We start from the raw sequence: 22629 nt of genomic DNA on the forward strand, positions 1-22629 counted from the left end.
AGCTTGTAGCCCAAACTTAGTCCCAATCTGTACTTTATGAAATTTAGCCACAGATACTAAAAGCACTCTGAAGCCCCAACTCCAGTGCAAGTTAGGACTGTTGGTCTAGGTTAGGAAGCTGGGCTCATTCCTTGATCCTGCACTAATCATTGCTGCTGTCTCACTATTTTTTCTCTCCTTTCAATCCCAACAGCAGGAAAATAATTCTCTGAATGGCAGACTGCTCAGGAGAGTTAGTACTTACCTACGATCAAGAAGAACAGTAAATTACGTTTAATAGCCAAATTATGGTGTGATTAAGAAACAATTACATCTTAAAAATATGAAGTGATGTCCAAAAATTAGTTTCTCTGATATAAGTGGATATGTAAAGATCCCGTCATATAGCCCCCCAAAACATGACTGACAAGGAATTAATGTTTCTTATCTGCAGATCTGGGATGAAGCCAGGTTCTGAAGAACATCTGTCTTTGGCCATGATGCCTCAGATGTTTGAACTTCCAGTCCAGGAAGAACACAGTCATCATTACCTCAGAACTGCCTAAACCACATTTGATTTTATGTGGGTACAATCTGTGTGAAAATTCTAGCCTCATGATAACAGTCAGTAGCACTGAAGACTTAAATGCACCTGAGATGAACTAAAGCCAGCCAAGCATTCGTTGTGCCTGAAAAGCAATTTTCATTTACCCAGAAACTTGATTTCATCTTCCCCTCATTCTCCTCCAAACCTCCCCATATGAACAGAAGTCAACTTTGTTTCCAAATTTTAACTACTTTAAAATTAATTAACTGCAGTCTGTCTATGGTTGAGTCCTTGTATCTCAAGGTCAGGATTGTTCGTCAGTCTTACCTTTCCCAAATGTAGGTTTATCCATCTGGTAAAGGTCCTCTTCTGTACATTTTCCCGTTCCACTAGAATTATCAGAAACAAAAAACAGCACTTAAGTTTCCAGACGAAGGAAAGCAGGTAGGAAATTTCAAAAATTGATGCACAAAAAAGTCATAATTCATGAGAGCCCTATGAATAAAACAAATATATTCCAAATCCGGAGGTATAAGATTAAGCTATGGTGTTTTATTCAATTTCTTTGCCCAGACATGAGCTATACGCTTTTAGATGCATTCTAAAGGACGTAGGAAGAAGTCTCTCTTAGTTTTGCAATCTTCAGCGTAGTTTTTGAGAGGTGAACATTTATGTGTTGTGCACAGCTCTGCTGTGATGTTAGACTCTGAGAGGCAGCTTGACTCTTCTATGTCAATTTATAGGATTATTCCTCTGACACCCTCGTGCAAATTGGGCTAGCGTGGATTCCAATGTCCTTACTTGCATGCACAAGGAAACAGGACTGCATTAGCCAACACAACAATTTTCTCTTCATTCTTATGAATGTAAAAGCCTCATCAAATCTCATCTTCCCAATCTCCTATCTAGAGCATTTAAAATCAAAATTCCAAGTCCCTCCATAGCAGAATCATTTTATTTATATTGCAATAAGATGAGGAGTGCTTGTTCCTTGCCAGAAGTGCTGTATGCTAGGTGCTGTACAAACAGCTCTTGGGCCAGCTGAAGAGTTTTTAATCACATCTGCCATTTCCTGAATCCATTTCCATAGTGAACTACAGCAAAAGCGTAAGGGGAATCATATTACTGACCAACTTCCATTTACCTTCTAATATAAAAAAGTAAACCATATATTTAATATAAATGAAGTAGACTGACAAAGTAATATTTCATTTTAGAGACAATTATTCTCAAGTGGTCCTCAAATTTCACTTGAATTAAGGAAATCTGGCAATTTATGAACAAAAAACATTAAAACTAGTTACATGCTGTATTTCAATTTACTCATAGAGTGTATCAAATATATTTTAAAACCATTTTGTGTTTCTTCAGCCCTGCAAAAATAGCTAACCTATCTACTGGGAAATCACATTCTGTAGAAGTCTGGTTTGTTTTTATTGGTCAGACTAATTATAGACTAACTAGTAGCTTCCGTAAATCAAATTTTAATATTGTTCTTTTTGATCATTGTAACTGAAGGGTCAGCAGCCTCTAATCATATGTATAATTGTTTTCCTTATTTTGATGTATTGGAATAGAACTTTCAGCATGAATTACATCTGTCACTGATGGCCATTCAGGCCTTTTAAGTCCTCTTATTCCTGTAAACCTGATTTTATGTAAGATTGGTTTAAAAAAGTCATTACCCCTTAAGTGCTTTAGAAAACATGGAAAATGCCAAACTAATTATTGCTGTTGGCTTCTCTTTTAAAGTATCTTAGAAGAATATGCACAGATCTGAAACAGCTCTCTACAAATGAAACTGTAAATTATATTAGGGTTCCAGAATATCTGTAAAAAACCCACAGCATTTACCACCTACAAATCTCAAAGTACAATAAACTAAGAGATGTGCCACGTCTTTCTTGGGCTTCACTTCCTTCAGAAGCCACCTCAACCCCAGAAGTGGCTTCCCATGCACTCACACATCCACAGCTGAGCATCAGAAGTGCTATGTGTCACCTAGGGTGTAACTTCCACAATCGAGCTGTTAAAATTAACTTTTGAGGGTGGGTGAAGGTTAATCTTAAGCCAGATCTGTTCCAAAATACACTTCTTTTTGTTCAGTTACATGTCTTGGTGCAAAAGGTAAGGCAGAACAGGCACAGGAGCTAGTGGCAGGCAACGGGGCCACCTCTTTCTTAAGCTTGCCTGAAATGCTCAGGAATGCTAAGGCGGGCAGTGCCAGGTTTTGGGCAGGGCAGGAGACCTTGTCAAAGGGCACGGCTCTACAGACTTTCAGTCTTGACCACAATCAGAGAGGAAACACAGAAGGGTACACAGAAGCAAAATTAATGTTTTCTGATTTCATCAGAGGCTCGGTTTCTTGGTTTCAGGTCCTATTTTTCACCAGTCACTTTGGCAACCTTCATTTTCAGGGTAAATAAGGATGCAGAAGAGAGCTGTGTTTATTTACAGATCATCCATAAAAGTGAGCACACATTGGCTCTGAATTTTGCTGCAGAGATTCTGCTGTCAATGCAAATTAAAGTTGCACATATGCCTGAAAGGATGGGCGAGCCAAGCTGGTATTACTGCTTCCGGAAGCTCACACACCAGAAAAAACCCAAGCACATTTAGGAAAGCACTTGCATATATACACAGGCTTCTGACACTACTCAGTGACGTTCCTACAGCAAACAGACTCTGTAAGAATGATGACCCCAGAATGGACACTATTTGATTCTGTAATAGTCTAAAGCAATAATAACTGGATGGGGAAGAGGAAAGGGGAGGAAATGTGTTTATAAAACCCCGAAGGCAGACGGACCCCTAATGCAGTCCATATGCCTGCCGGTAGTTAATGGGAAAAGTTCAGCACAGGTATTTACTGATGTGTGCCTTTAACTGTTATTCTTCTCCAGCTTTGTGGACCTCCCAGTTTCGGTACAACCCCTCTTCTCCACAACCTTTTCATTTGAGATGATTGTAGAGACTCTATAAACTTTATACAGTTTCTATAAATTAAATGGTATCTTTTTTTCTCCTTCGCACCTACTATTGTATAAAAGTGAAGAAAATAATTCAAGTCTAAAGTTCCTGTGCTGATGTATATAGTTTACTGAAACTGCACTGGGTTTACTGGGCAGCTAGAGAGCAATAACACCATTATAAAATAATAATTACACACACCATATGGCTGGCCTGCACACAGATCCTGTGCTGGAAAAGAAGGATGCCTGCTGTGAGGGCTGGATTCAAAGATGTAATGCTGGAAGGTGGTAAAAACTTAGAAATTGCCATTTTGTTTAAGGTCAGCTCAGACCTTGACATAAGAGAAAAATATATAAAAAGAAATTTTGACCACCACACAGAAGCTAGGTCTTCCATACTCTTCCAATAAGCTCAACTGCAACATGCTTTCACAGTAGGGTCTAAGATGTTGGAGAGACCCAGTATCCATATTAAAGTACAAGGTAAGGCACTGACAGGCAGTAGCTGCAATAATTTAGAGGGGAAAAAAGCCTGTAGAGAAGGAAGAAGTGTACTTGTAGGATGAGGAACCTATTGTGACACATGCAGTTCTTACAATACCTGCACCCTAGTCAGTTTGCAAATAAATATTGACAAAGACACATATTCTGGTTTGTCAAATCTTATGGCAAATGCAACTAATTTATCACAGGGTAAAACTAAGCTAGTTCAAAAACCACTTGGGCAAATTCAGGGTTCAACAGCTTAATGAACAGGAGAGTTCGGCTGCTTCTCTTCGTGGCACTATTTCCTTCCCCAGCAGCCTAGAAATTCCTCAGGCGTTTACTGCTAGTGCCATTTCTTCCTCCTTCAAATCTCCTCAAAGGTCACTACTGTTGCAATACCTACAAGAAGCCAATCATCTAACAGCCTCTACGTTCAGCAACAAATTGGACATGGCGACTATTGAATTGCTTTTAAATACTGTTTATTCTGTTGTTGTAGAACCAGTTATGTATAATCCTCTGAGGCACACCACCACAGGGCTGGGCACATGAAGGAGGCATGAAATGTGGAAGCTGATTTGAGTGGAACACTTGTCAGCGTGTAATTACCTAGCTTCAGAAAACTGCTTTATTTGCATGTATGGATGTTACTCCCAAAGCAAAGCAGGAGGTCACTTAAATTTGTTTCCAAAGCTATTAGCATTTCTTCCAGGATACCATCATCATCAGATGACATTAAAGCCTTCACAACAGGCCAAGCTGGCTTTTAGATCCACTTGCAACATACCTTCAATACATCTTGTTAACTACTAGTTTCATAACATGCACAAAAGCCAGCTTCCTCGTTTCTACCACAGGTTATAACCTCTATAGATACAAGATATACCTGTTATTAACACTATGCAAGTTTTCAAGACAAAAATGGTGGTGTCAGCCATCTAACTTTGAAAGACAATGCTTTGACTGCCCTAGGCTTCAGAGGCAATAACTTGTCAGAAGAATCACTCCTTATCCACTTTGTAAGTAACCAATGGCCACCACAGAACCAGCTCATAACCTGTATGGCTCTGGAGGTATTCAAGCATCTGCCAAAGTCTTCGATCAGGAGAAAATGGCACTTCTTATTAAACAACAAAGATAGACGGGCAATTATATGATATTCAAATACTACAGCCTAGCTCCAAAATGAACCATGGTTCAGACATCCTAAGTCTTGGGAATTGCAAATTCCTCTCCTTCTGCCTTCCTCACCCCAAAACCACAGCTCATACAGCCAAGCAATCAATCAGTCTCTAACAAACATCCATTGAACAATCTACTTTCAAACTACCCAAACTCCAGGCCACTAAATAAAATGAGAACTGGATTTTAAACTGGGCTTTACGGTGTTCCTACACTGTGACTCTGCCTAGGTATTTCTGATTATTAGTCATCATTCTGTCTAGTTTGAATACTGCTTTCTCTGCAAACTTAATGTTCATGAAGGAAGCCATGCTGACAACTTAGAAAATGCATTTTTACCTAAAATTGTTCACTTGCTGCCCACAATATTCCAACCTTGTGCTACCATGTCTCAAACACTGAACAGTGTCCTTCCAGACATGAAAGCTCATGTTGTTTTTACACATCATGACGAGGTTCGTCGCAATACCATTAGCTTCCTATGAAGCTAAAGAGAACTTCTTAGGTTTCTCTTTTAATTTCGGTGGTTGTATCTCTGCATAGACCCAGACTGATGGCACTGATGGCTGAAATTTGGTGTCAAACCAGCAAAAAAAGGGTGATGTCTGGCTAAGACCTGTATACAATGCAGATGGGACACATGAATCCTAGCATGCCATTCTACCCTTTTTGACTATATAGATGCAAATTGCAATTGCATATGCCATATTAGCAAATAAAGGCCATGCCATTAGTTACAATAAGCAGCCAGACGTTAGATACGGGAAGTTGGTATTAGGTACAGGGTATCAACAGCTGTAGGAAACCACAGATTCTTGTCCAGATGATCTTTTACTGTTCAAACACAACACGTCAGACAAAGTTCAGATACAAAGACAAAAGACGGCACATGCAAGCAACACAACTGACATGGGAAGGGTGATTAGGGGTGAGCTGTAACAAAAAAAAAATAAGGGGGATGAGAAAGGGAGCCTGGGTAAGCGTTACCAACTGACAGCAAAATAAATGGAGAATTTAAGATTAAATGTGTAAAGTAGGGCAGGGAAAACTGCAATTAAATTTTCTACCTTTGCTTCAACTAAGCATAGGGTTACATTAAACACATTGAACTATGAACCCTCAGAGACTTAACCTCTATTATATGCTTTCACAAAAGGCTGAAAAAATAGTTCACAACATAAGACAACAGGTAGGAAAACACATTCCTCTCAAGTCTACGTGGTGCGGTCCAGCTACACTGTTCAGTGAGTATTCAGTACTTAGAAGAAAATCTCCGTATTTGTAGAAGTGTGAATTTTAATGGCATAATCAAAGAGTAAGGAATAATTTTATCCGAATTGCCCACAAAATTCATTTTATAAGCTTTTGAATTCCTGGGAATTGGTTTTTTTCCTTGTGTTTAAGAAACCTCCAAACAGCTTAGAAGATTAGTATAAATTTTCTTTTTGATCTATACAGGGGTTGAAGGTTTTGTTGTGTACCAAATGCCAATTTGATGTAATTTGGAGCACATGAAATACTAAATCTTTAAAACTCTGTTTTTCTAAAGGAAACATTAACTACGCTATATAACATGAGACTGCTCTCAAGTTACCTCCTATGAAACAGGGCCTCGAAGCCTTCCAGATGAAGTTGTTAAGTTAATTGTTTGTTGAAACTGACCCATTTATTAGAGTCCTTATTAAATTTCTATGGCAGGTGTTGAAAGCTTGAGGCTTTTTCATTCCATCAAAGTTGCAGAGTCTGAGCCTTACTGGTTCAAAACTCTTTAAAACTCTGGGCTGGTGCTGCAGAACACAAACATCGCAGGATCATGGGCATTACATTTTCATTAGCTGCAGCCAAACAGGTTTCTTTTGGAGTTCAGTGTCTGGTTATAGCAAAATATTTACTGCTGCAATTGGTATATTAGGATTACATACACCAGACAAATATTGCAGGATGATTATGAGATTTCTAAAAAAACTCTCAGTGCTTCAATCCTCACAATGTCTGAGACAGATGTTCCTCTTACCAAGGCATTAGAAAGATGCATTTACTTTTAAATTCTACTGGGCTCTGGAAGAGAAATACTACATAAAATATTACTATTAGAGCTGATCAGAACAGCTTCCAATGAGAGGGATTTATTTCTCCCCACCCCCTTGAAAATTAATTTGGTAGTGGCAGATGGTAAAGACTCCCCTCCCTGTACCTTTCAATTACAAAGCAAATATTTTTGTTCTCATGACTTTTTATACACATGCGAAATGTTATTGAACAGATTAACAAATTTCTCATTTACATACCAGGAATGTTCTTATGAAACAATATTTGACTATTTAAAAAGAGAGAAATACAATTCCGTTCTGAACACTTTGAATGAAACAAACATCAGTATTTACTGGGAATGTTACTGGACCCAACAAAGTAGTAATTAGGTTAAATTCAATGGCTTTGGAATTGATCTAACAAGTGATTTAAGCGTTCATCCAGCAAGGGGTTTTCAGACTGCACCCCACCTCTTGTGGTATATTACATGCTGTACAAGGAGCATAATACCTCCTTCTGTACATGAAAATAAACAGGATTTGCTATTACCACCAACGGCCATTAGGAGCAATGCACACATACAACATCTCGATTCAAGAGTTCCTTCTAACCCAGGGTTCACTGTGTACCAATGCTGTTTGCTGGACTAGTACTGGTTTCTACAAAGGGTTCACCTCCTGCAAATGCTGATGTTTCTTGGAGTATTTAGGTCCCCAGCTCTGCAGTGGGCAAAAATGTCCAACCCTTGCTGTTTCCAGAGTGCTGAACTCTGCTTCAAAGGGCAATGCTTAACTTGAATTTCAGCCTCTTCTTGCACCATTTCTACCTACTTGAGTATATCAGGTACAATTCTCTTCACTTGCTGAAAAATAAAATCAGGAGTGCCCTTCTGAAAATCAGAAAATTGTAGTCACTGCATTCAGCCAGGTACGTTAGCTCTATCTTCTTGCTAGTTAGTGGAATGGGTCTTGAATCAACTCCACACCAACATGGTTTTACCAGCACTAGCGCAGACCTTTCTCTCCCACGGGCATGGACAAGAACACCTTGTACCTATACCAATATCTGCACCAATATCTATATCCCACTCCTAACTGAAGATCTCGGTGCTTGCCCTGTAGCATCTAAGAAGAAAAGAACAACATATTCAAAAAGCCATCGTACCTCAACCAAGTAAGGGCTAGTCACAAAGTCCAGTCTGTTTCATCTCCAGGGCTCTGCATTAGCCCGTATTTGTTGTGGAAAACCTAGAAAGCCTAGACTGTGAAACATTCCTTATTTTTTATACTTTTTCCTTCCAGAGAGGAAAAAAAAGTCCTTTTGGCTCATTAATTTTGTTGAGACATCAAAAGCTGAAATGCAAGAAGATATTCTGCTTTACATCACTTCTGACAACAGTGCTAAGGCCTGAATAATTTCAGATGAGCAAAGAAGCCCAGCAAAACCCACACTATGGGTCAGGGTTATTACTTGACATTCAGAGTCAGATGACAACTAGCGTGTGCCCAGATTCCCACTGCTTCCTATATTCATCAGTTAATGTTAATAGGGTGGTGGTTAACTGTACTTTTGTGCATTTGAAACCATTGTAACTGAATTTGTGAGCAGAAGGAAGAAAATGCAGGTGCAGGAGACCGACAACATGTCCACTGCCAAAGAGAAGTCCTAGGCAGCTTCCTGAGCACCTTTACAGGAGTTAGTCTTTAACACAAAATTTGAAGTCTCATGATTAGTAACCAGGACCTTCAAAGAACTACAGGATGGTACAGAAGGGCTGAGGAGACAACTGCCAGAGATGTATAATCTTCTTTGGAATTTGCCTTTACCTGTGGGAAACTTGTACTTAGAAGACAGTAGTTTCATTTTCTAAAATCAGGTACAGAAAGGTAACCGCAGACATGGTGTGACACAGAACTACCTTGCAGAAGCCATGATCTCACAAAGAATTGCCTGTTGGGGTGCCTGTGACTTCTGGATTTCTTCCTTCTGCTTCCCTCATTGTCCCTAAACAAGTCAGGGACATTACCCAGCCAGTATGTTATCCAAACCAAGAAATGCTTATGAAGCCTTCTGAACAGGACACAGCAGCACTGGAAGAGGTTCAGAAGTAAAATTTAATTCTACATGTGCAGTAGTGCAAAAAACAATATTAAAAGCCAGAAAGAGCAACCCACTACATGGACCACCAAAACCTACTGGTATGCTCAAGAAAAGAAGGGCTCAGATGGGTCTCCCTAGTGAAAAATATACAAAATCAAACTGCGTTCTGTCTCTCTCCCATTCATCCATCCCTTTAACGTCTCTTATCAAAGCCACTAAGCAGCACGGAAGAAATAGCGTGAGGAGCATGGTAGTCAGACGAATATTAGAAACATACAAAAATACATGCAACTCTAAGAGCAAATGATTGAAGAGATTTATGGAGATTAATAATAACTAGCACAAAATCCTGTGGCTTTGGAGGAATAAGCAGATGCTTTGTCCGTTGTAGGCCAGACACGTGATCAAAGTAGAGGGTATGAGACCATTCTTGGAGGTATGGAGAGGAAAACAAAACCAAAAACACAGCGTAAGAGATAGGAGCTATGCTGTAAGGTGCTGTGTCACAGAGCAAGGCAAATGCCATTTAAAAATGGATGAATGCAGAGTGTAAGTTGCCACAGTTAGATTAAAATGTCTAAAAAGCTGAACTACATTAGACGTCCTTTTTAAGATGCATTATACATTCCAAGAGTCTAGCAGGGACCAGTGGATGCCCCTGAGGCATTGCCATTTGTCTGAATGACCTTCTAGGAGGTATGTTTCACGGGAGTTACACCTGCTTTTCTGAGAGATGGGCAGCTGCCACAGAATTTATGGGCAGATGAAGGATGGCAAACTTCTGAGTGTTCAGCTAAGTCAATCACGTGGCCTCCCCCACAAGACTCTGACCCTAACCCTAACACAGGCTTCGTGGGCAGCACAGCAGAAAGCCTGGTCCCCCCTGCATCCTGGTGTGCACTGCTTTAGGTAGCACAGGGAACGATGAGTTGGAAGTCCTAGGCATTGTTCTGGGTGATGCTGTCCAGCTGCCAAAAGTTAGCAGAGAAATTATTTTTCTGAAGTCAGCAGCAGTCTTCCTTTTGCTCCAGTAGGCTTTGAAACCAGGTTATAATGTGTGAAGATTGTTCAGAAATAGCATTGGCACAGCTTACCAATTAGTGAAAACTAGAAAGTGTCAGACGAAGCCTTGGACTGGGCTTGGATTGAGGCCTGCTGTAACACTCAGGTTCCCAGTTCTTCCTAAGAGTCACCCAGAATGTGGCAATACAGCCCTCAAGTGACTGACTGAAGCTCTCGATGGAGCTTCACATCTTTAGCTGTATGCCTGAAAGCAGGTTTCAGCAAATCTGCTAGGATGAAAACCCAAGGAAAGGAATGTATATAAAGGTTCTCTTGTTCCAAGGATCAAACACTAAAGTAGTACCATTTTATGGCATTAAATCAATGCCATCAAAAGACCAGAGCACAATGAGCTGTAGACACTGCATGCGTCATCAGTGCTGACACTGTCATGTCTCCTGACTCTGTCATTAAATAGTTCATCTGTAACCTCCACGACAACAACCACCTTTCTACTTGTCTATCTTTTTTTTCAAAATTCAAACAAGAACATGGCAGAAACCACAAAAACTCACCCTTTCTGCTTCATGGCTCACAGGAAATATCCACCCGGAAGAAAAACAAAGAATAATTTGGATTTAAGTGCCAAGCAAATATTTATGTTATTTATGGACATTTCCAGAAACAAAATTTAGCACAGAGGCATTCCTGATGTACAGTATTACTCATAGCAAGACAATCTTCCTCCAGGCAAAACCCTGTTACTACCTAGCAATACTCTATGTGTCTTTGCACAGTATCTTCAACCCAATGAGCTCTGTGATCCACCTTATCAGACTTTGACATCCTTGGGGACAAGATACAGCATTGTCTCCTGTTACAAAGGAGATAATGGGAGCACCAAGAACTTCAGGGACTAATTATCATGCAAGCAACAAGCCCTTCCTTTAATATGCTCAATGGTGCTCACATGGCATCACACCTTTCCAAAAGGCAAGCTTAAAAAAAAAAAAAGAGCTCATAGAAAGAACACATATTTTGCTGCTTTGAACTGTGCTCAACATGCATAACGGTCCCTCCTGAGATGGATTTAAGAGATATACTTCAAAAGGGGACATAAGACATTTTATTTGCTATGTTAGCTTGAATTGTAATCAGACATTCCAGAGAAAGGTGAACCTTCAAATATATGTCGTAGTCCACAGCACAAGAGGAATAAAGGCACTTTGGAAAGAGAGGGACCTTCTGTCTGAGGGTTTGGTTTCTACAGCCCTTTGAATCAGTTCTCTATTTTTCTTTTTCTTTTAATGTGAATTAAAATGATTTTTTACAAGCTTCTAGTGCTCTTGGCCACTCCCCAAGACTATTCAAGAGACGAACAGAAGGAACCATCCAGTCACTGCAGCCTGCTTGGTGAGACTTCAAAGTTGCACCATGCAGAAGCATAGCTTCACATACTCTTTAACCCAGTGCAGATCCGCACTGCCGCTAGAAGACTTAGCAGACACTTTGGCCACCACAAGGGAGGGCATCAAACACTGTTTTGGCAGCAAAGCTAGCCTACTGCGTACATCAACCCCTGGCCTGAGAGTGCTCATGTGTCTAAACACTATCAGAGTAGCTCACTCTCCCTGCCCCACGTTGCTTTTGTGCTGCTTCTATCTCTTGCCTCAAGCCCAAATGACGGTATTCTGGTTAATGTGTGTTCCTCGCATTTTTTAATCCATTTGCCACATCAGACCATGAACACTGTGCAATGGAAATAATGCAAGGCATGAGAACTGACAGCATTCCTACTTCTGCAGGAGTCAGAAGAGCTCTAATCAGTCAGCTCCTGTTCTGCCTTTTTCTCACTGCCACAGGCACACATGCTAATTTTGCCACAGAGGACCGCTAGTATGTGCTGGATGTAGTTAATAGGTGATGCATCCACCTTCTTTAGGCCTGCAGGTACTTACAGAGTTGGAATGTGCATGCTCTCCAACAGAAAAATCACTATTTGCCTTCTGTTTTTCTAGGATGTGAGATGGGTGGATGAGCAATGGAAGAGGACAGTGAGGGCACTGCTGCTTTCAGGACTACACACTCCAGTTCCTTATGGCAACTCAGCTGGACAATCCAGTAAAATAGGAAAAAAACATGAAAAGCACCAGGAAGGCTGCCCTGCATGCAGCCTCTGATGTCAGCAACACTTGGGTGACAGCAGATGATGAGACATTCTCTTCACTAAGGCCATGTCTATGCTTAGACCTAGAGACTTTGAGTGGAGAAGCTTTTGTAGATGGTAAAGGTCCTGCTCAGCAATCAGTGCCTTGCCTTGCTCACAGCATTCAGCAACTGCTTAGTTTTGAGAGCCTGGTTTTAAGATGAGAAGCTAAAATCTTGTGAACAGTTTCTACTCTTTACAGCTGTATGAAATAACCCAAGGCAAATCAAACATTTCAGGAATATGAGACCTGACTCATGGGTTTCCAGAGTCATATATCCCCAGTGTCTGTCATTCTGGGGTCATGGAAAGACACTATTAAGTGTTCCAAGAACTCTGGCAGGCTTGAAGTGTGCATAGCGATGAGCTTCATCAAAGCACTCACAGCACACAGGGTACAAGCAAAGTCAGACCACAGAATTTAGTAATCATGACTAAAACATGATTGTACAGTCAGTTCCCCTCAGGATTAGAAACACAATGAAATCTTCATAGAGAAAAAATAAATAATCAGGAATGCAACTACCTGATTGCAGCCTCTTGCATGGCAACAGAGAAACAGTAAGTCTTTAAGCAAAAGATGCTACTTTGAAACTGAAGTTTCATTAAAAAAAATAAAAGGACTCACAATGCCAAACTGTATTTAGACCCTGCTACAACATATTGCTAGGAAGTGCATGGATACCAGAGTATGAACTCTATTAAAAGTACTATGTAGAAGATGGTGAGGAGAAGGTTCAAAGTCTTAAATGTCTGAAGGAATCCCTTTCAGACCTTGGGCAAATTTCCATGATCTCTGTGCTTCTTGTCTTTAACAGTGGAATCATTGATGCTTTGAAAGGATCTTGGAATTAAACCCACAAACACTGACCTCAAAGGTAGTCAGATACTTCAGTGACAACTACAGTCAGGCCCTGATGTTTAGAAAACAAGCAATTCGGAAGATGATTTTTGTGATGCATCTAACAACTGCTGATCGATCACACCATTAACCAGCCAAGAAAGGAATGCCAACAGGACTCGATACAATAGTGTGCCATTCTTGTGCTAGTTTTGTTTGCACCTGTACAAAATTCGATCCCAGTGCAGTAAGGTTGTAAAGACAACAAAACCTTTTACCTACTAACCCTGCGACGCTGGAAGTAACCGAGGGGAAAAAATTACAACTGAACTTCATCAGCAGAGCATTCTTCCCTTGCTCACCAACATTACATTCACAAGCAAGTCACCAGAAAAGTCAGGATGAGAAGTTTGTTTGATGTGGAAGACGAGAGTGAAACTTTTCATGATTATCTTTTAGTTTATTTCTGTATTAATAATAATGACTGCAATTTAGCTGTAAGAATGCCTTTGAAAATATGCCTTCTCTATTTCAATTTATTTCTCCATCTGCAGAATTACATTGCTTAACTTTTCTTTCTTAAGTGGATTTCCTTTGGCTTTGGCTCCCATTTAATAAAGTGACGAGTTTACTGAAAACAGCCTTTGCAGTTTCAGTGGATTAGTACAGTAAAGCCTAACTTGATTGAAAAATAACTTCACTCCATGTTGCTTTACTGCCAGTCAGCTCACACTATTGACTACAGCTGCGCCTGGCCGCCAGACCAGTTATTTCACTTTTTGTTTGTTTTCAAACGGTCAGCAATAGCGATACCAATAACATGCACAGTCCTCATTTTCACATTCTGTGGTGTGTGCAGAGTAGGTGGGAACCATCTGAGTGGAGACACGTTGCCAGAAGAGGGCTTTTCCTGCTTTGCTAGAGATCAGCAGGCGATAAAAGCAAAGAAAGCAAGTATGGACCAAAGACAGCAATATAATTACTTAAAATTCTATGCCAGATTAAACATGTGGGTGGCAATTAAGTAGGAAAAGCTTGTCAGAAATCCCTAAGCACATAATTTAATCAGGATTTGATGCTATGACATCACAACATGCTGCACACCTCTAAGGTCTGGAGACCCTTGATCCCCCACTCATCTTGCGTCCTGCAGCACTCTGGGCACAGACGTGTCCCACAGAGACTCTTCCTTGACAGTACCCACAGCTAAAGATAGGCACCAGGATTTAGCTTTTATTTGCCTGCTAAAACAAAGAGATTTGATCCACAGCCCATTTTATTACAACATAAATAATAGTTACCCTGTTCTTTCAACACTGAAAAGGTTTAATTTTATAGCTGTTTTACGGATGTTCACATTAAACCTCACACATGTGAGCAAACAAAGACTCTGACATTAACAGATGGGAAGCAAGGACCATGGGCCTTTCAAACTCACGAAACAGACTTTATCTGCCCTCTCCTACCTTGGCCAGTACACTAAAAATGAAGATAAATGCTCACTTTTACAAATGACAGTATTGGCTCATATTTCTCTGTTGGAAAAATGATAACTGATTTAATTCTGTGTCCACTGAACCTAGGACTTCAAAGCTTAATTATATAATTAATTCCACTTACACACTTCCAGACCACTCTCTCCATTAAAAAACAAAATAAATAAATGAAAACCAATACAGTCTAGTATAGAAGTTAAATTATATAGCAAAGGACATATTTTTGTCACAGACAGCATGCAGGCAAGAAAAATCTTTGTTTCTGAATAAGTAAATTACAATTTGCAAAGTAACAACAAAAATATTTATACAAGTTCAAAGTATTTGTGATTTCAGCAGAAACCTCCTCAGTATAAAGAACATAATCTTTGCTCACTGACAGCCAACAGTCTTCTAGAGAACTTGCCTGGAAAAGAAGCTGCCAAGAGGTTAAGAGACAAAACTCTGGTTTCAGGAGGAAGAGCTACGTAAAGGAAAAATTTTCAGCCAGTATAAACTGGCCCTTTTTCTCTGGATTTCTAGAAGCTTAACAAATTCATCCTTGCAGTTTTGGGGGCAAAGGTAAGAAATTATCACTATATTGATTTTACAAACAAGTTACAGTTAATTGACTTGTCTATTGTCACACAGGAAGCCAAGTCACATCTTGAGCCTTGCTCTTGAAGTCCCATCACATTTTGTATGGTATGCAAGGACATGCTTAGAAAGCGCTGATTTGGTTTCAGTTGCTATGCAAGCGATGGATCTTTAAACTGCAGCTTGTGTGGGCCCTTTTCTTAATGAAATCCTCTGAGATACTGGACTCCATGGTTATAACGGATTTTACCACATAGGTCTGAAGTGAATAAATCTGGAGCAGAATGTACTTGCTATAAAAAGAAGGGGGGGGGGGGGGAAGTCTTCAAACTTACATTTGTCCCTAGAGTCACATAAAATTTCATGTTGCAGGGTTGTCTTCCAGAGAAACTAATGTTTCCCTGGAAACATGTTTCTAAATGCAGTTGCTCCACTCATATCTTGTACTAAGAGTTCGTTCCTCAAGTACAGAGACGAGCTAATCAGTGCTGAGTTAGTACCCCTGAAACTTGCCTGCTGTAGTTAAATCTCATAATTTCTCAAGATCCGTCTATTTTTAATAACTGAGAGAGCAACAACAGTAACCTGTGGTCCAAGTTATTTCCAGAAGTCAGCAGATGCAAGTCCTCACACAAAAATGCATTAGGAGGAGCCCTAGTGCATTTTTGACCTCTGGTGTAGAAATAGAGATGCACTACTGCTAAGCACTCTTCAAATCTGAGACAGCTCGTGCTTAAGCAGGCACTGCTGGCACTCCAGGAAAGGGACTGTACCCTGACTTTGCACCATGCCTGGCACGCTGGAGCACCAATCATTTATAAAAGAAGGACCCAAAGCTGCCCCAGCTAAGCTAGGATAAAATACACATTTCTGAGGAGCTCCTGGGAACCAGTGGAGCAAACCTGTGAAGCCACCGTGGTGCTTGGTTTCAGGAGATGGGTTCTCGCTCTCTCCTTGCCCAGGCACTAGTATAAGCATTAGTTTCTTCATGGAAAAAGCACAAATGCACAAATGCAGGTAAATAATTTACTGTGAGAGTGCAAGAAAAAGGAGGAGACGCATATTTCCAGCATCCCTTCTGGTTACCCTGCACTGAACTTCTTGCCAATATCCACCTACGACTATGAGGCAGCGCTGGTGCTGGCATGTTTCCTAACAAGATCTCCAAGTTGCAGTGGCTTTGGCAGAGTGTTTGCTGTTTGCGTCTCCGCCTAGGAAAAGCCAGCTCTGAAAAAAAGTGGGTGGGTGATACCAGCCTTTGCCCGGCCTTCCTTATGCTTTACCAGAACAGAGGTGCTGGAAGACATCATGCTAATCTCTTGTGACTACCTACCTGACAGATTGAATTTTTTTTTTGGTGACCAACAATTCTTTTATCTTTTGATACAAGAGAGGTGGCAAGAGAAAGATTATTTGATCTGAAGAACAGAAGACTTAAGATTTGACGGAATATTTTTTTCTCTTTGTGCGAGGTCTGTAAGATCATGAGTGGCACTAAGAGAGACTAATTTGTTGTTGTCTCTCCCAGCACAAGAACTAGAGAATATTAAATTAAAACACCAGGACACAGGTTTAAAAACAAAATTAAGGGAATTGCCTCTTCACACACAATATAGTTGCATTGTGGAAGTCCTCACAGCCAGACGCTGTGGATTCAACACATTTAGAGAAGGCTTAAGGGGAGGCACGTTCACAGAAGGGAATTCCACCTATGTTTAGTAACTGCAACGAACTCCTTTCCGGCTCTGGAAGTCCCTGGTTTGCAAATGGTTGCAGTCTAGATAATGAAGAAATTGTGAAAACTGCTTGTCCTGTTCTTATACTAGGTACCCACTTTTGGCCACTGTCAGATCAAGATCCTTGGCTGGACGGACCTTTGGTGTGACTATATGGCCTCCAGAACATTCTCCTATCAGGTATTGCAGTAGACAAGTCTCAGCTATGGGACAAGCCAGATAGAACCTGGCCTGAAGGTACTCTGTCATGTTGCTAGGCTGAAGCAAAAGACCACGTTGGATAAAAGGCCCTGGGAGGTTGAAAAGAAGTAAAAAATGTTTGTAGTTTCATGTTCATATAGCAATCCGTGGGCTCATGGTAAGGTGAGAGGTTTGGGTTTGGTTTTCTTTTTATACTGTTGCCACTCTGTCCAATCTACAGTAGGACTTCCACCACTGCAGGTAAGTAAATGACTGTTACCATATTTGACATCAATTTACAGTCTTCTTTGAGTGATCTTCAATTGTCCCACCCTTAAACAGACAGAAATGTTAAAAAAAAAGTGGGGAAGGGGAAGGATCTGGGTAAGACAACCCTTCTATCTCATTGCTGGAAGAGCTTTTCACTCACTTTTACTGGTAAAAAGTAACACCCCTTGTTAAAGACAATTGCTTTAACAAATTACTTTATTAATTTAAAATGTACTACCCTATTTATAAAACAGCTGACCTTGTTAAACCAGCCATATGTTAATAAAACAGCCATGGAAAACTTCTGCAGTGTATATCTTACAGGGGGTAGCTATCACTGAGCCCATGGGTGGGAGAGAAGCATTGGCATCTGAAGTCGGACACACACAGAAAGACCCCTACAATAAGCATAAGAACCACAGTAAATAAATAGGTCTCCTGTCACAACCTGAAGGCTACCAACACCCAGCACTTGCCAAGGAAAGCACATTCCAGATATGGGGCCCTTCCTTGCTGAGGCAGGACTGCCACAATTAATCCCAGAAACAAGTCTAATCAATCAGACTCCAGATCTCTACGGGAAATCAAAAGCCAGAAATAAAGTCAGGAAAGTGATGCAAAATTATTCTCAGACAGGTCACCACAGAGTATATTTTTAGACCAGAAACAGCCTGCTTGATGTGGACTAGAACGCAAAGAACAGTTACTTTCTCTTACCCACATAGCGAGCACTATTTCACTGATGCCAACACCTCCTAGAAATTTATTTCTCCATCCCCTTGCATATCTACTTAGTTCAGCCTGCCCCTTAACTGCATCCCAGAGATCAGAAAACGCCACTTTTGCCTGCTTTGCCTTGAGCTGACTAGGCTGTATGAATACACCTCTTCTTCCCCTTCCATCACCAGGAGAGATTCTTGTACTGAAGTGTAGGTTTGCTGAACAGCGAGGGATATGGAAAATGCTGCTATTAAAGGTTTCCCTAAGAATGTAATTCCTTGACAGACAAGGTTACCTCTGTATTTACTTACTTAAAAAAGGAAACATTACAATATCAACTGAGTGTTTTTAAAGAGATCTGCAGCTTCCAGGAGTGCTGGCAGCTACTGTCCCATGTACTCGCTGTTGGCCTGTAAAAGCATCCTGGGACTTTGGAATAACATCTGGGCAGAGAAGTTATCAGTCAAATACCGAGCTAAGACTTTGACTCTGATAAAGTCTGTGAGTGCGGTGCTATATGAAGATGCTCTTTTAATACAAAGCATCTCATTACTGAGGAAAAGAAGTATTTCTTAATTGGTATTTTTTCAGGAATTGCACCTGGAGCAAAAGAGAACCACCCCATAGTTATCAAAAAGGACTCTGTGTTCTTACTGAGAAAGCAGTTCAGTCCCCAAGGGCTGCAACTATCTGTCTCATGACCTGCACGTAAGATGCACATCCAAGCACTTTTTCCACAAAGCCACCCGTGCTGCACTCCCAAGGTCATGTACCCTTCAGTGTATCTGCCACCACTCACAGCTTCTGGGCCGGAACTTCTCACTCTGTACTCCTTAAACCTCAAGTGATGTGCGTGGTCTGGACACACACATCAGCAGTTTCTTATGGCTTTGAGACTCTGTATCCACTTCGGACATGTAGGTGAGAAGGTAGAACTGTTCCACACCAAGGAACACTGTCAGCAATCCTCATATTTCGGATAAAACATTTCCTTAACAGCTTATAGTTTCTCAGGTTGTAACGTGGATCAATGAGAGGTCAATGGCCAGTATGGCACACCTGAATTCTCACGGTTGGTTTGGAAGCATCACCTCATGCTTTTGCTTCACATGCCCTTCTAGTGCTTAATTCAAATTGTACCAAAACATCCATGAAACCAAGTTAATGTCTGCAGTTGTCTCTACTCAAGAGGTTCATAAGTGACATCAGGTGTTTTGGTGTGCTGGTTTTGGCTTGGATAGAGTTAATTTTCTTCAGAGTAGCTAGTATGGGCCCGTGTTTTGGATTTGTGCTGAAAGTAGTGTTGATAATTCAGGGATGTTTTTGTTACTGCTGAGCGGTGCTGACACAGAGTCAGGGCCTTTTCTGCTTCTCACCCCACCCTACCAGTGAATGGGCTGGGGGTGAACAAGGACTTGAGAGGGGACACAGCTGGGACAGCTGACCCCAACTGACCAACAGGATATTCCAGACCATATGACATCATGCTCAGCAGATAAAGCTGGGTAAGAAGAAGGAAGTGGGGGATGTTTGGAGTGATGGCATTTGTCTTCCCAAGTAACTGTTACGTGTGATGGAGCCCTGCTTTCCTGGAGATGGCTGAACCCCTGCCTGCCCGTGGGAGGGAGTGACTGAATTCCTTGTCTTGCTTTGCTTGTATGAGCAGCTTTCGCTTTACTCATTAAACTGTCTTTATCACAGCCCATGAGTTTCCTCACGTTTTCTGATTCTCTCCCCCGTCCCACCAGGGGGAAGAGAGTGAGTGGCTGCGTGGGGCTGAGTTTCCAGCTGGTGTGTAGGGGAATAGACAGGGATCGGCGACTGGAAGATCACGGGATGTGACGGAAAGATAGACTCCTCCCCATAGGAGCGGCAGGAACAGGAAGCGCAAGAGCTATATAAGCGTGTGACGCAGCTAAATAAACGGACATTTTGTATCCATCATATTGATGTCTGTGCATCACTGTCCCCAGGGTGGGTAGAGCCCTGTGTCCCGGAGATATGCGGCCCAAGATAAGTTCTCCCATAGAAGTGTACAGCAACACTGGTGTTAAACCACGACATTCAGCTAGCTCTGCAAAGCAGTATACTCATTCCTGGTTTAGAACAGGGAAACCCTCTGCCCTGAATATAGTTGGTGGTATGAGTAGGATCAGGCCTATCAGTCCTTGGAAATGGATAATTTTTGTCCTCTACTCAGACATTTATCTTGTGCTCCACTTCACTACCATCAGCGTCCCAGATAACTGTCCCAGATTTGTACCCTCCTTCCAATTCTTCTCAAAACTGCAGAGAAACTCACTGCTAACCCAGTTCCATTGGAACAATACCCATTTGCTAAATCACCTGTGCCACCACAGCAGCCGAGCTGTGACAGGAGGCCCCGTGTGCGCAGCAGGGCGGCAGGGCGGACCCCCGGGAGCCGCAATGCCGCAGCCCCAGTGCCTGGTGCCTGCCCAGTGCCGAGTTCCCCAGACCCTGCAGACAACCGGTACTGCTCTGCAGGGATTTCTGCTGGCTAGTGCTGTCTTCCTTCCCTCCTTCCCTTCCTCCCTCACCCCAACCTGCAGAGAGGAGTTTTACTTCATACTTTGCGTGCTGCTGTTTAAAATACACACAGTGGATAAGATGCTACTTTCTTCGTTAATCTCTTTGAGCTCCTTTAATTGCAGCCTGGAAGCTTTTTTCACATTAGTGGCTGGTATTATTTTATCTTTTCCCTGAAGAGTTCAGCTGCCTTAGCTATTTACAGGCATTTCTCTAGGGCTGAATCTCTGTTTTCCCTGGGATATCGAGTCACATGTTCCACAGGTTATCCCAGCATCCATCCCGCTTCTGCTTCTTGAATCAAGTCAGAAGAGAAAGAATAACCTGCATACTCCTCTTTCCCCAAAAAATACATTCTATCCCATTAAAAAGTGATGCAAAATATACTTTGAACAGCAGAAGTGAATACTTCAGATTCCCCAGCTTGTCATCTGCCCCACCATTCTACCACTAGACAATAAAATTAAGTAAGGCTTTTAAATTTTTTTTTCTCCTATGGTCCTCTCTGCACTCAGGCTCTATTCTTGCTTCCATGTGCACACAAGCATTTTTTGCCAAGAAGCCCCTGTTTCCAGGTAGTTTCTGCTGGATGTATAGTCTTTCCAGTTATTGTTACTTTCCTCTCCCTTTCTATTCATTTGGTAAATTGACAAGTTCAACTCTGTTACACGTACCAAGTACCAGAAAATACAACATTTCAGAAAAGATGAGAAAAGGCTGGTTTCAGAAAGATCTGGGCTAATCCCGACCAGCGCATGGAAGCACTGCAAGGATAGCTTGTATCTCACTAGGTGCACACAGTCTCTTGTTGGTGCTCTCCAAATTCCTCCCCTCTGTAACCTGTGTCTCTTCCTCAAAGTTGAATGCAAATTGCTCCATCTTGCCTTTTAGCAGTTCTTGTGGCTCCTCACAGCCATAGTAATTCTCTGGCTCTCTCACCAGGTTTGAAAATTTGACGTCCAGTGGGAATGTCCCTTTACACCATTGTGACAAAAAATAATCTCCTTTTATTCAAGGGCAAGGAAAAAATGTGGGTACAAATCACAAATATTTTATACTTCATTTTTTTCTGCATACGTAAGAAAAGCAGACAGAAAAGCAAGCACAGCAGACCAGCATTGTAAATAATTCAGGGTCATGAAAGTTCCTCTACAGGAGCATCCACAGAAGCATCATTATGCTTTAAACTGCTTTCAGTTTAAATGTTTTCAACAATTAGGAAACAGCTATGCCTGCCATTTCCTTTTAAAAGCATCACTCCCATCAGTAAGTATGTTATTCCTCAGCTGACTAAATGTTATTTATTAAGATTTCCAAAAGGACCACTGACTCCTGTTGTATAATTTGGGTATGATTCCTTCATAAGATTAATCAGCAGCTCAGAGCTTGTGGAAGGCGTGCAAGTGCGATGCATCAAAAAGAGCCATGCAACTGCAATGATGGCAAATAACACTTCTCATGCCGAAAGGATTCTGGCTTGAAAGGAAGGAAGAGAGAAAAGGAAGGATTTATGCACATTAGTAAGTATATATCAGTCTCTAGATTATATTGGTGTCAGCATCTCAGATATTTTCGAGCTCCAAAGGAGGACTGTCCAGTCCAACTGCACTTTACTGAAGCATTAGGTTTCTGTAAATTTTGGTTAAAGTTATACTGCGTTGCTGACTTTTTTTTTTTAAATGCAAAGTGTACTGAGTTTTATTGAATCACAAGGAATGAAAAGATCTGTTGAATTTTAACTAGTTTATTCTCTCTACC

At 41.2% G+C, this 22629-nt stretch overlaps 1 protein-coding gene across 1 annotated transcript in view; it reads right to left on the reverse strand.

Moving 5' to 3' along the window:
* CLMN (calmin) overlaps positions 1-22629 on the reverse strand; it is a 72878-nt gene that overhangs the window by 19360 nt on the left and 30889 nt on the right. The window contains exon 2 of the mRNA XM_075103823.1: positions 854-915. Within this exon, the coding sequence (XP_074959924.1) occupies positions 854-915 (62 nt within the window). The remainder of the gene's footprint in view (positions 1-853; positions 916-22629) is intronic.

The sequence above is a fragment of the Phalacrocorax aristotelis genome, chromosome 9 (genome assembly GCF_949628215.1).
Source record: "Phalacrocorax aristotelis chromosome 9, bGulAri2.1, whole genome shotgun sequence".
In the NCBI taxonomy this organism is placed as follows: Eukaryota; Metazoa; Chordata; class Aves; order Suliformes; family Phalacrocoracidae; genus Phalacrocorax; species Phalacrocorax aristotelis.